Source organism: Enhydra lutris, unplaced genomic scaffold (assembly GCF_002288905.1).
Source record: "Enhydra lutris kenyoni isolate GAN:26980312 unplaced genomic scaffold, ASM228890v2 scaffoldscaffold35, whole genome shotgun sequence".
NCBI classification, from domain to species: Eukaryota; Metazoa; Chordata; class Mammalia; order Carnivora; family Mustelidae; genus Enhydra; species Enhydra lutris.
In genome coordinates, this window is record NW_019154119.1 from 987,815 (window position 1) to 999,559 (window position 11,745).

Here is an 11,745-nt window from a genome sequence, read left to right on the forward strand (position 1 = left end):
AGGGTGTGGTGAGACTCTGAGCGGCGGCGCACCGCACAGGCAGAAGAGGCCCCAGCTCTGGCCAGGCTCTGCCGTCTGTTTACATGTGGTCTTGGGCAAGTCTTCTCCCCTCCTGGCCTTTGTTTCCTCATCTGTGCAAAGGGCTTGGCGAGGTAACCCCCAAGGTCACTTCCATTGCCAGCATGCTAGGGCTTTATGATTTTGTTGGTTGCAAGATCCTAGGGGAGCTTCCCAGGAGTGATCAGACACTGGTCCTTCTACTCAGAGACAGAAAAATGAGGCATAGGTTGGCAGGTCACAGTTTTCATAAGCAAAGGGAACTTACGTAAGAGGGTTGCCTTGGGAGGCGGCAAGATGAATGATCTCCACTGAATCTTAAAAGTTTATAGAGAGAGGGGCCTTAATTGGGTTTGGTCAAGGTCATGTGCAGGTGTTCTCAATGTCAGGTCATCATCCTTGGAGGTCGTGACCTTGGAGCAGAGTTTGGGAGTAGGAAAGGCAAGTGGAACCCACATTCTAAGGACAAGGGAGGGATGAGGAGCCTCCGGTCCACCAGGTCAGGCTCAAGGGTCAGCTGGGGGTCACATCTTTTGGATGCCCTTGCCCAACTGTGTATAAGATCTCTCTGTCAAATAAACAAATAAAAGCTTTAAAAAAATTAAAAAAAAATAAAATTTTTTTTAAGATTTTATTTATTTGACAGAGAGAGAGAGAGAGAGATCACAAGTAGGCAGAGAGGCAGGCAGAGAGAGAGAGGGGAGGAAGCAGGCTCCCCGCCGAGCAGAGAGCCCGATGCGGGGCTCGATCCCAGGACCTGGGATCATGACCGGAGCTGAAGGCAGAGGCTTTAACCCACTGAGCCACCCAGGCGCCCCTAAATAAATAAAATCTTTAAAAAAAAAAAAAAAAAAAACAACACTGTGAGTCACCATTGGGTTTACAAATTTTTATTTATTTTTTCTCAAGTTCCAAAATTTGTTGTTTATGCACCACACCCAGTGCTCCATGCAATACGTGTCCTCCATAATACCCACCACCAGGCTCACCCAACCCCCCAACCCCCTCCCCTCCAAAACCTCAGTTTCTTTCTCAGAGTCCACAGTCTCTCATGGTTTGTCTCCCCCTCTGATTTCCCCCAACTCACTTCTCCTCTCCATCTCTCAATGTCTTCTGTGTTATTCCTTATGCTCCACAAGTAAGTGAAACCATATAATTGACTCCCTCTGCTTGACTTATTTCATACAACGAAGTCACTCCATAAAGTTCTGCTTCAAACTGAGACAGGTATGAGAACATCCCAGTCTCAATAGGATTATAGTTTATAAAATTATTTTGTTGCCTGCAAGAGTGAACCTGAGTCTGTCTTGGGGCAAAGGCAACCAAGCCCCATGCTAACCCCTCCCTGAGAAAGTGATGTTGTCTCTTTTCCCAGGTGGCGAGCAGGGCTCTGAAAATACCCACCTCTAAGATTTACATCAGCGAGACGAGCACTAACACCGTGCCAAACACCTCTCCCACGGCTGCCTCCGTCAGCGCTGACATCAACGGACAGGCTGTCTATGTGAGGAGCCTGGGCAGCCCCCAGAGCTAAGGGCCAGCCCAGGGTTCTGGGCCCAGAGAGCCGCCTGGGGTGGGAGCTGGAATGGTCCTTGTTGGCTCTTTGGCACTGGCTGTCTTATCCAGGAGGATGCTGTTCCTCCTTACACCAAGCTGAAAGAGAAGCCTAACAGCCAAAATCACTTCCATCAGAGCCAAGAAGGTTGAGTGTAGGATGGGGAGGAGATTTGGAGGGTCACAAGGAGCATTCTGGAAAGGTATATTCCCCAGTGTTAGAACTGATCAAAAGACTATGGACAAGGTTGGAATTGGATTTTGGGGTTGGCCAGGTCAGACCCCCTGGCTTCTCTTTCCATGTGGAAGATGTAATTAAGAAAAGCGTTTGATGGGAGAAGTCATCTCCTTTGGGATCCCTCAAATATTTCATCTGTAGCCTAAGAACTAGGTGTTCTCCCACAAAGGCCAATGCTGGTCTCTTCAATGGGGTCCTATGGCTTCTATCCTGGGCCTCAGTCAGTCCTGAGAGGGTGGCAAGGCTGTCAGAATGGCACCATGGGCACAGCATTACTTGGAGTTGGCCCTGCTGAGGCCCTTGGGCTTTTGCCTGGGCCAGGAAATGCAGAAGACTAATGTGTCTGGTATGTGGTGGATGTGTTCTTAGGAAGCTTGTCAGACCATCCTGAAAAGGCTGGAACCCTTCAAGAAAAAGAATCCTACTGGCACCTGGGAAGACTGGGTAAGTCTGAGCTGGTCCAAGTTGCTTTTGAAAATGAGGGACATTGAAGGCAGGCTCTCTGTCCTCCCTGTAGCAGGAATAGGGTCACGATCTAGTTACAGGCAGAGAAGCTGAAGTGGTGGGTATGGTTTCACAGGACAAGTAAATGCTCCACCTTGCTGGGCCCCTTTCTCTGTGGTTTTCATGGTTGAGGGAAGTCACCTGAGGAAAAATTTTGATCCAGGATCTTGACAGCCCTGTGAGGACTGGGAGATGGGCTGCCCTGAGCCTTGGAAGGTGGGGTGACTGCTGAATGGGCCTGACTCTGGGTGTGGTTCCACACCCCACTCATCCTCAGTCTTCACGAGCCTAGTTTTCTTCAAACCTCCTGCTGTGGGAGGGCTGCCCCTAGCAGCACATCCCCTTCCAACTCTGGAGTCCACCAAGGCTCCATCTGTGAAGGAGTGGGGGAAAAAGACATTTCCCAAGAGTTTATATCATTCCTGTGGTTTTTAGAAGTCACAGGCAAGCACTCATAATAAGAAGGAGCCCAGTTCTCTGGGTTCTGGTTTGGAGGCCTGTGTGTCGGGGACCCTCAGAGGGAAGCCGCAGGGAGGTCTCTCTTTGGAGGGAGACTTCATCTCTTCCAACAAGCAGACACCTCAGTGGCAGCCCCGCTTCATCATCTCTCAGCATTGGGTTGGGAAAAGTGGGCACAACAGTAACATACAGAGTGAGCCCACACATGACCCAGTCAGATAGCATATGCTTCCCTCTAGAGACCCAAAGAAAACAAGCTATTTCTCTTGGACCCCGTCCACTTCCCTTCCCACACTCACAGATACCACACACGTTAATACCACACGAAACTAGGTTGATTTGGGTAGTTTGGATTTCAACATGGAGACACAGAGAGGCAAGCTTGAGCTGGGCATTGAGGGAGGGAAAGGATTTGGGAGATACAGTGAAGGAACCGTGCGAACAAAGGTATAGAGCTGTGGGGACATGGAGGGGCTGGGAGAGAGCTGACCCTCGAGTTTGGCTGGCGTGGATGTGTGTGAGACCTGAAGGCAGAGAGAACCCTGGGGTCCTGAATGTCAAGCATGTTCTTTGGAGATGATGGGGGGGACTAAGCTCTAGGGCCGGGGAGTGACGTGGGCAGTAGGTTGAGATGCTCACTATGGTTGGGCTGGGCTCCCAGGCGGCATGGGGAGGCTCCTCGAAGGGCAAAGACCACCTGAGAGGCTGCCGTAGCCTGCAGGCGTCCTGTGCCTTCTCCTCACGCAGGAGCATGTGAGGCAAAGCTTTGTGGGGGGGCGGGGGGGAAGAGCCACTGGTACACAGACCTTGTCTGAAGAGGGTGAACCCGTGAAACCTCAGTGCTGGGGAAGGGATCCTGGAAACCATGCTAAGCCCTTCCTTTTGTCTCTCTCCTCTCCTCAGGTCTTAGCTGCCTACGTTGACGCAGTGAGCTTGTCTGCAACCGGGTTTTATAAGTAAGTACGGAGCTGGTCTCACCCGCCTCACCATGTGTTCTCATCCTAACCTCTGAAGTGCCCCCCAGCACCGGATGCTCCCAGCCTTTGGTCGGGAGAGAGCAGTTCCCCTGAAACTCTAATCTCTTCAATGGACTGCGGCTCGTTTCACTCTGAAGATGCTCTAAAGTGCCCGGCATCGCCAATCTGTGTGCCAAGGAGGCAGAAGCATGAGCCGTCATATCCGCAGACCTGCGCTCTGGTTCTGGTCTGGAAGCATCTTCTTGCGCTTGGAGAGATCGGGGATCTCACTGGGCCTGTTTCCTCATTAACAACCTAGTGGGACCATACCCAGCCACCCCTCCCTTGGGGTTCTCCTAGAACCTGGGACCAAGTTACCCGCGCCCCTTCCTCTGTACCACGCATCGGATTTCTGCTTGGAGGCTTTCCTTGGAAAGAACCACGGGAGGAGTTAGAGCACGTGGTCTGGTTTCAAAATGCAGACATCAGTGGTGCTGAAAGTGAGATTCGGAAAAGAGCACATACCTTCTGCTACTTTGAAATTCAGTAGCAACATGAAGAGCTAGAGACCTCGCTGATCCGATTCCAAGGCTGTAAAAAGATGCGATTCCAAGGCTGTAAAAAGATGCGATGATATTTCCTACCGGCCGTAATGTTCCAGCTTTCTCTGGGAAGTTTAACTAGGACCTTTTCTTTCGCACATCAATGGGTTTGGAGAAGAAGTTCAATATGTATTTTAGGCAAACATTTTGCCAGTGCCCCCGGGTTTCGTGATACTTGACTTGCGCAAACACACGCATGTGCATTTTTCTCAGAAGTTCTTGCTTCATTTTCAGGGTTGATAAAACTGGGTAATATAAAGGAACCCCCAAGTGACGATGGTGAAATCTGAGGTCAGAGAAGGTGGCAGGTTCTCCTGGGAGAATCCTTTCCCCTCAGCTCGGCGATGGTTTTACGTGCATGCACACTCCGATCCCATCAGCTCACGATTTTCTGTGTCATGAATAAAAAAAACACGGGTGCGGGATACTATAAACTCCAGGTGTGAGAAGACACACACACACATGTATGACTCATGTGAAATTGGAATTGTGTAAGATACTCAGGATTAAAGAAGAAAAAAAATATGAGAGCATCTGCTTTTATCAGTAACACTTTCCTCAAGTCCTTTGTTGGAACCAAGAAGGGGCCCATAGCCAAGGAATCATGCAGGCAGGTGGTTCCAGGTGCACCCAGGCTGCGGGAGCTGCTGACCTCAGCTCTCACCTGGAGAAAGGTGAGCGGCCCAGGAGGCAGCACAGGCCGGCTCTCTGGTTCCTAGACCTGGAATACCAGCTCAGCAGATCCTTTGGGAGTGCAGCCTTCGTGTCTTTCGTGAGCTTGGGCAAGCGTGTCCCGTTTCTACCACATAGAGGCCAGCATCCTGATTCTATATGCCGCTCAGCTGTGCAGAATGATTCTCATAATAGCGTTGGGCACAACTGAGCAGACAGGAGGCGGAAAGCTCTGAAACACCCGGATTTCATTAACAGGTTCAAAATATTAAAAGCACACGGGCTTTTACGAAGAACAGCTGGATGGAAAAAAAATAATAACCTTTGGAGTCTTAGGATTTTGTGGGTCAAGCTGTGTGTGTGTGTGTGTGTGTGTCTGTGTGTGTGTGTGTCTGTGTCTGTGGTGAGGGGCAATGCTCATCTTATCACGTGTGCAATGATTTCTCCTCTCTCTCCCAGGACACCCAACCTTGGCTACAGCTTTGAGACGAACTCAGGGAACCCCTTCCACTACTTCTCCTACGGGGCGGCTTGCTCCGAAGTGGAAATCGACTGCTTAACAGGGGATCACAAAGTAAGGGGTTTCCAAACCTTTGTACTAAGTTAGGGGGAAGGGAGGAGAAACGAGTGACTTGCAAACACTAAGAATGCACTTTCTGGCTTGGAAAATAATGCCTGACATCACAGCCTGGCAGACCTCCTAGAAAGGACCAGTGAGCAAGTATTTGAGGCTTTTTTGGGCCCCCAAAGACTGCTTCACCTCCTCTGCCCCCCATCACAGAAGCAGGAGACCAGCCACAGATGAACGCAAACGAATGGGCATGGCCGTGTTCCCCTACGAGGCGGTTTGTGCACACTTGACTGTGAATTTCACATAATTGTCACGTGTCACGCCATATTCCTTTTATTTTTGTCAGTCCCTTAAAAAGGCAGACACCATTATTGGCTCACAGGTCCCCCCAAAACGGGGCTCAGGCTGGAATCAGCCCATGGAACGTAGTTTGTTGTCCCCTTCCTGACACGATCGACCCAGACTCGGGTTCGGAGCCCAGGGACCTGGGAACCAGCCTTCCCACTCACGTGGAGGTGTGCGCACGTGACTCCTGATCACAGCCAAGCGTAGCCACCGCCATCCCCTGCCCAGCCTGTCCCAACTCAAACCTGAGCATTGACGATGCCAGTGTGGACCGGCAGGACCACGAACACCCTGCCTGAGCACGCCCAGGGTCCTATGCTTCTGAAAGTGCCATTTGGCTGATGCAGTGACTCAAGGGTCCCCAAGCCCCATCTGTCATCCCACACCTTCCCTTCTTCTCACACTGCGTTTTGTTCTCCCCCCTCCCCCCACTACAGAACCTCCGCACCGACATTGTCATGGATGTCGGTTCCAGTCTGAACCCTGCCATTGACATTGGACAGGTAAGGCACAAGGGTGACCCGGGGGGGTGATGGGCTCAGCCGCGGGTGTGTCCCCCGAGTTCCACGGTGAGCAGGGAGGCTGGGAGAACAGATGTGTGGGGCCCACAGCGTGTGGCAGGTGCCCTCCGAGAGATCCGTAAGCCCCAGCGCGGTCACTGCTTCTCCTAGAGCCAGGCAGGGCTGGGAGTTCACAAAACCTAAATCCACCAACCCAGAAATTCCTCCTGTCTTGAGGGGCTGCCTGCAAGCACGTGGTCCCACTTGGCACATGGGAGTCACGTTGGTCCCCGAGGGACACGCAGCAACCGTCAGCCTGGGAGACTGCTTCTCAGCTCTGAGTTGCCATTTCCCCAGTGGCAGCGTGGGGGGAACAGTTCCACCCCCTCTGTGGCAGATTTTAATGAAAAATTATGTCTACCGTGGTATGAGTCTTCTGGAATCGCTGACAAGTTCTAAAACGAATCTCTAGTGTTGATGCCTTCTCCCTGCCTACCTCAGTGCCTGGCGAAGGCCCAGAGAGGTGATCCCAGGCTGGGCGGGGGCCAGGTAGGCTGTGGAGGGCTGTTTTCTACTCCTTTCCGGGCCCACTCCAGGTGAGGCTTGGTGCCTGATGGGGCACGCAGTATCTGTCCTTGGCCGGGGTGGGGAAGCAGAGTGACCGTGCTTTCTGTCTGCCTTGCAGGTGGAAGGGGCCTTTGTGCAGGGCCTCGGCCTTTTCACCCTGGAGGAGCTGCACTACTCCCCAGAGGGGAGCCTGCACACCCGTGGCCCCAGCACCTACAAGATCCCTGCATTTGGCAGCATCCCCACTGAGTTCAGGGTGTCCCTGCTCCGTGACTGTCCCAACAAGAAGGCCATCTATGCGTCCAAGGTACCGTTGCCCTGGGTCTGTGCTGCCTTCTGGTCTGCACGGTGGGAGGCTGTGGGGGGAAGGAGGGGCTCCACCACAGGTCTGCTGGTGGTTGGTCTGGAAGGACCAGAGGGCTTGACGCTAGCTTTGGTGATGATGGCAGAAGGGTGGGCTGTCCCTGCCTAAGGAAACAGAGCTGGGATGACACTACTCGTGCGTGGTCAAAGCTAGCTTCTTTGGCTGCACTCAGAGGGATTCCTTAATCCGGTCGAAGTCTACAAGGTCGAAGCCTGATCTCCACCCATGTCTCACGTGTGCATTTTGATGCTTGGTCCTAAAGATGATCCTACATATGCCCCCTCCCCCCATTATTCCACAAGAATAGCATATTCATTGCAGATTGGGCAACACCTCTGTGCCAACCCTTTGTCCCCTTCAGTGGTGGCACCTGACCTTAAACTTGATCTGCATGCCTGAAGGATTCTAGCCATCCTCTATTTCCTTGCCGTCCCCAGTAAGGATGGAAAAATGGTCGAAAATCAAGTAAGCTGACTGATACAGTCCTAGATCAAAGAAGGAAGACAGATGATCATTTGTAACCAGTGAAACACACACATTTGCTCATCTCATGGTTTACTTTACTGTGGTTGGGTCTGGACGCTCTGTGATCCTTGCCATTGACCTTCACGGTTTGACACGCATCGGGCTCACCGCAGATGCATGACAAAAATGCATTTCTGTGGGACCCATTCCTAGAAATTTTGATTCAGTAAGTCTGGAGTAAGGCCCTGGAATGTGCATTTTTAACAAGTATCCCAGGGATTTTGATGCAGGAAGTGTCTGATCTATGCTTTGGGGGACAAAACAAAACAACCTAGTTAATTAATTTATCCGAGAGAGAGAGAGAGAGAGAGAGAGAGAGCGAGAGAGAGAGCGAGTGCACAAACAGGCAGAGTGGCGGCAGGCAGAGGCAGAGGGAGAAGCAGCCTCCCCACTGAGCAAGGAGCCCAATGTGGGGCTTGATCCCAGGACCCTGGGATCATGACCTGGGCCGAGGGCAGACACTTAACTGACTGAGCCACCCAGATGCCCCTAAAATATAATTATTTAATACAACTTTTAATGGTACATTTTATTTGCATGATGGCATCAGAGAAAATCACATAGTGCGAGTTAAAAGAAATATGCCAATGAGGTTGAGTCATTACCTAGGGTTGCTTGTTTTCGGCTCCTGAAGGATTCTGACCATCCTCCCTGCCTTACTGGGAGCAACCTGCTGGGGCCAGCTGGGGTTCCAGGTGTCACTAGCCCTCCAGCTGTGGAGGCTGGGGTCGCGTTGCCTGATTCCCTGTCTCGTGCTCTGTCTGTCCAGGCCGTCGGGGAGCCGCCCCTCTTTCTGGCAGCCTCTATCTTCTTTGCCATCAAAGACGCCATCAGTGCAGCTCGAGCTAGGAACCCAGATTGTAAGATGGAGAAGCTTTTCCGGCTTGACAGCCCTGCCACCCCGGAGAAGATCCGCAATGCCTGTGTGGACAAGTTCACCACCCTGGTATGAGGCCCCTCGAGTGTCCACTCAGTCTGGGGGAGGCCGGGGCAGAGGCCTGAGCACTACAGAGAGGACAGTGGGATGGCAGGCTCTCTCTCTCCACTGGGCAGCGTTGGGTCCGGGATGCCTTCCTTCTGCCATTGAGGTGGCCCCTAGAACTTGCTGGAAAACAGCAAGAAATCCCCTTCCAGCTGCAGCTTGCTGCTGGGCCTTCTTTGAGGGAAGAGGGCTCCTCAGTGCCCAGTATCACACACAGATTTCATTGTTTGCCAAGAAGATGAGTGTGACGGATAAAAGTCCCCAAGAGCCTAATCTCTCATGTCCATCCCTAGCACATTTGAGACCTTTCTTTGTGAAGGCCGTTGTGTGATGACTGCGGAGTCAGGGACAGAAATGGGTGTTAATGCCTTAATCAGAGGCAGCACGTTTGTTCTGTGACTGCTGTGTACCTCGTGGATGCAGGCATGCATGGGTACGTGTGAAGACTGGGCGATCTTTCAGGAAACCAGATGAGCGCATACAGCATCATGGGTTACTACCTCATGTGCGTAGCAGAGTGTAGCTGGGGTTCTGCAGTCATTGGAATATTTTGGGAAACCCCTAGGAGATACTTATAGTGGACAATGCCTGGCAAAAGGAGACCATGCAAGGACAGTTTCCTCCGCTGTCGCCTCTTGGTTGAGCTCTGATGGGCGCTGCCCACACGGGACTCTCCAGCGGCCTTTGGGACAGCAGCCTCTATTGACTTAGCAGGACCCGGTTCTTCCTGCTGGCCCAAGCTGGATTTCCCTCTGGCCATGTGACAGGAGATTTGATAGGCCTTTCGGGGTTTGGGTTTAGAGGTGAAATGGCTACTGAAGGACCCAAAGCGTTCCAGGGATGGGGAGGGCCCAGCAGTCTCCAGAGCAAGCAGATCTGCCATCCCGGGTCTCAGCACCGAGGGAGCGGGAGGCCGACGGGACCCCAGACAGGCCACCCTCCTCTGCCAATAGCTTTAGCTATGGGGTGAAGACCACCAGTCTGTGAGGAGCTTCCAGACAGTGAGGCATACCCACGGCTCCACAGTGACTTTCCCACAGCCCAGAACCTTCCCACCATGGCCACGACACTGACAAGTTCCCCAAACTCCATTCCCTGGGAGGCGAGGTGTTCCGTGGCTTCCCGTAAGGTTACACAGGTTGCAGGTTAGCTCCTTGCAAACAGTCTGACGCAGAACTCATTGATTTAATGAGCCCCTCCAGGTCCTCATACCCAAAGCAAAGATTCCGATCCAAGCCCCTTTACTCTGTTATAACAATCTAGTGATTTAACACCCCTGCCATGGTTTTGCACACGTAGCTGATTCTAGGGACCAGTCATGCTTTCCAGGACTGTGAGTAGCATCTGGAAAGGAACCACTTCTGTATTTGGACATACACGCGCCTTCAGAGCCTCCTAGCGTGCCCACCACACAGAGAGCGCTTCGCATAAATACATGAATGACTGAGAGATTAAGGGGTCCTGCCCTGGGGGTGTTCCCAACAGCGGGGACTGCAGAAGGGTGTTTGGTCTCGGAAGGGTGTTTGGCAGTGGTGGGAGGTGGCGTGTGCGTCAGAGGGGGCTGCGCATCCTGTGCCGTGGGGAGACCCCGGCAATGAGTGCTCTGCCATTCCTTCCTAGTGTGTCACTGGCGTACCGGAAAACTGCAAGCCCTGGTCTGTGAGGGTCTGAAGAGAAAGCCCCCAGCAGAGCCGCCCTTCGTAACCCCTGAGCTTCCATGGAGTGTGGGACACACTCCGCAGAATATGAGTCTGCCCATGTCGTGGATGACCCTGCCTGACTCATCAGGACGGTGTTTGGAAGAACACTGAATCCATTGGAAGATGTGGATAAAGACCTGCTTCACAAACTTAACGATAAGCCAATTCAGAACGGTTAGGCCCATGTAACATATGGTATTGGAATCTTTTTTACGTCTGTTTTAATCATGTATTTACAATAGGGTTAAGAAGTATTTGTGCCATATCCTAACTCACAGGCTGTATAACCTCAGGGGCTGACGGTCTCTGTCCCTCAAGAAGGGTGTCCGCAAGCCTCCGGAAGCTTCAATTCTAAATCCACGTGCCTTCCTCAGAAAGCCTCCCCGTCAAACCAATGAACATCACATTGTAACCTCAGATGCATACTCCAATTTGCAGTGGGACAGTGGGGTGAGATTCAAACCTCCAACCGCCTTTGGGTCACTGAACAGAATGACTAATGAAACAAATTTAAGGTTAATTGAATCTGATCTTGTTAAGTGGAAGAAAATAAATTATTCTATACCATCCAAAGCCAACCAGCCCGATTATTGAGCACCCACAATGTGCTAGGTTTCTTTCTCTTCCCCTTTGTATGTTAAAAAAAATCGGGTTGGGGCACCTGGGTGGCTCAGGTCATGTTCCCAGGGCCCTGGGATCGAGCCCCGCATCAGGCTCCCTGCTCAGTGGGGAAGCCTGTTTCTTCCTCTGCCTGCCTCTCTCTATCCCGCTCACCCTAACAAATAAATAAAACCTTTTAAAAAAAATCAGGTTGAAAAATCTTCATTGGATAGCAGAGTAATTTCCATCTAGAAATCATGCTGCTAAAATCAAGATCAGCCAGAGGGATAGCAGTCAAGGAGCCTGGGTTCTCCTGCCAGCTGTGTGTCTATCTGTGCAACCGTGGTCTGTCATTTCTCTTTTCTGTGCTTTATTTTACTGCAGAATGGAGGGATTGGACTAGAATAATCTCTAAGGCCTTCTCCAGTTCTAGAAGTCTATAAATATATGACCTGAAAACTCCAGTTATATAAGGGATCTGCAGCTATCAGAGGCTTGGCTTCCTTACTGGGATGTACTTTCTGGGCTTCATGAATCCTGCTTAATTCC

The 11,745-nt window shown here is 51.7% G+C and overlaps 1 protein-coding gene across 2 annotated transcripts in view; it reads left to right on the top strand.

Moving 5' to 3' along the window:
* LOC111154104 (xanthine dehydrogenase) overlaps positions 1 to 11,247 on the top strand; it is a 60,499-nt gene extending 49,252 nt beyond the window's left edge. For both annotated transcript variants that reach the window (XM_022513493.1, XM_022513491.1), the window contains exons 29-36: positions 1,433 to 1,561; positions 2,219 to 2,293; positions 3,716 to 3,768; positions 5,502 to 5,616; positions 6,396 to 6,461; positions 7,144 to 7,332; positions 8,684 to 8,860; positions 10,517 to 11,247. In XM_022513493.1, the coding sequence (XP_022369201.1) occupies positions 1,433 to 1,561; positions 2,219 to 2,293; positions 3,716 to 3,768; positions 5,502 to 5,616; positions 6,396 to 6,461; positions 7,144 to 7,332; positions 8,684 to 8,860; positions 10,517 to 10,567 (855 nt within the window). In that variant the 3' untranslated portion in view covers positions 10,568 to 11,247. The remainder of the gene's footprint in view (positions 1 to 1,432; positions 1,562 to 2,218; positions 2,294 to 3,715; positions 3,769 to 5,501; positions 5,617 to 6,395; positions 6,462 to 7,143; positions 7,333 to 8,683; positions 8,861 to 10,516) is intronic.
* Positions 11,248 to 11,745: the final 498 nt, after the last annotated feature.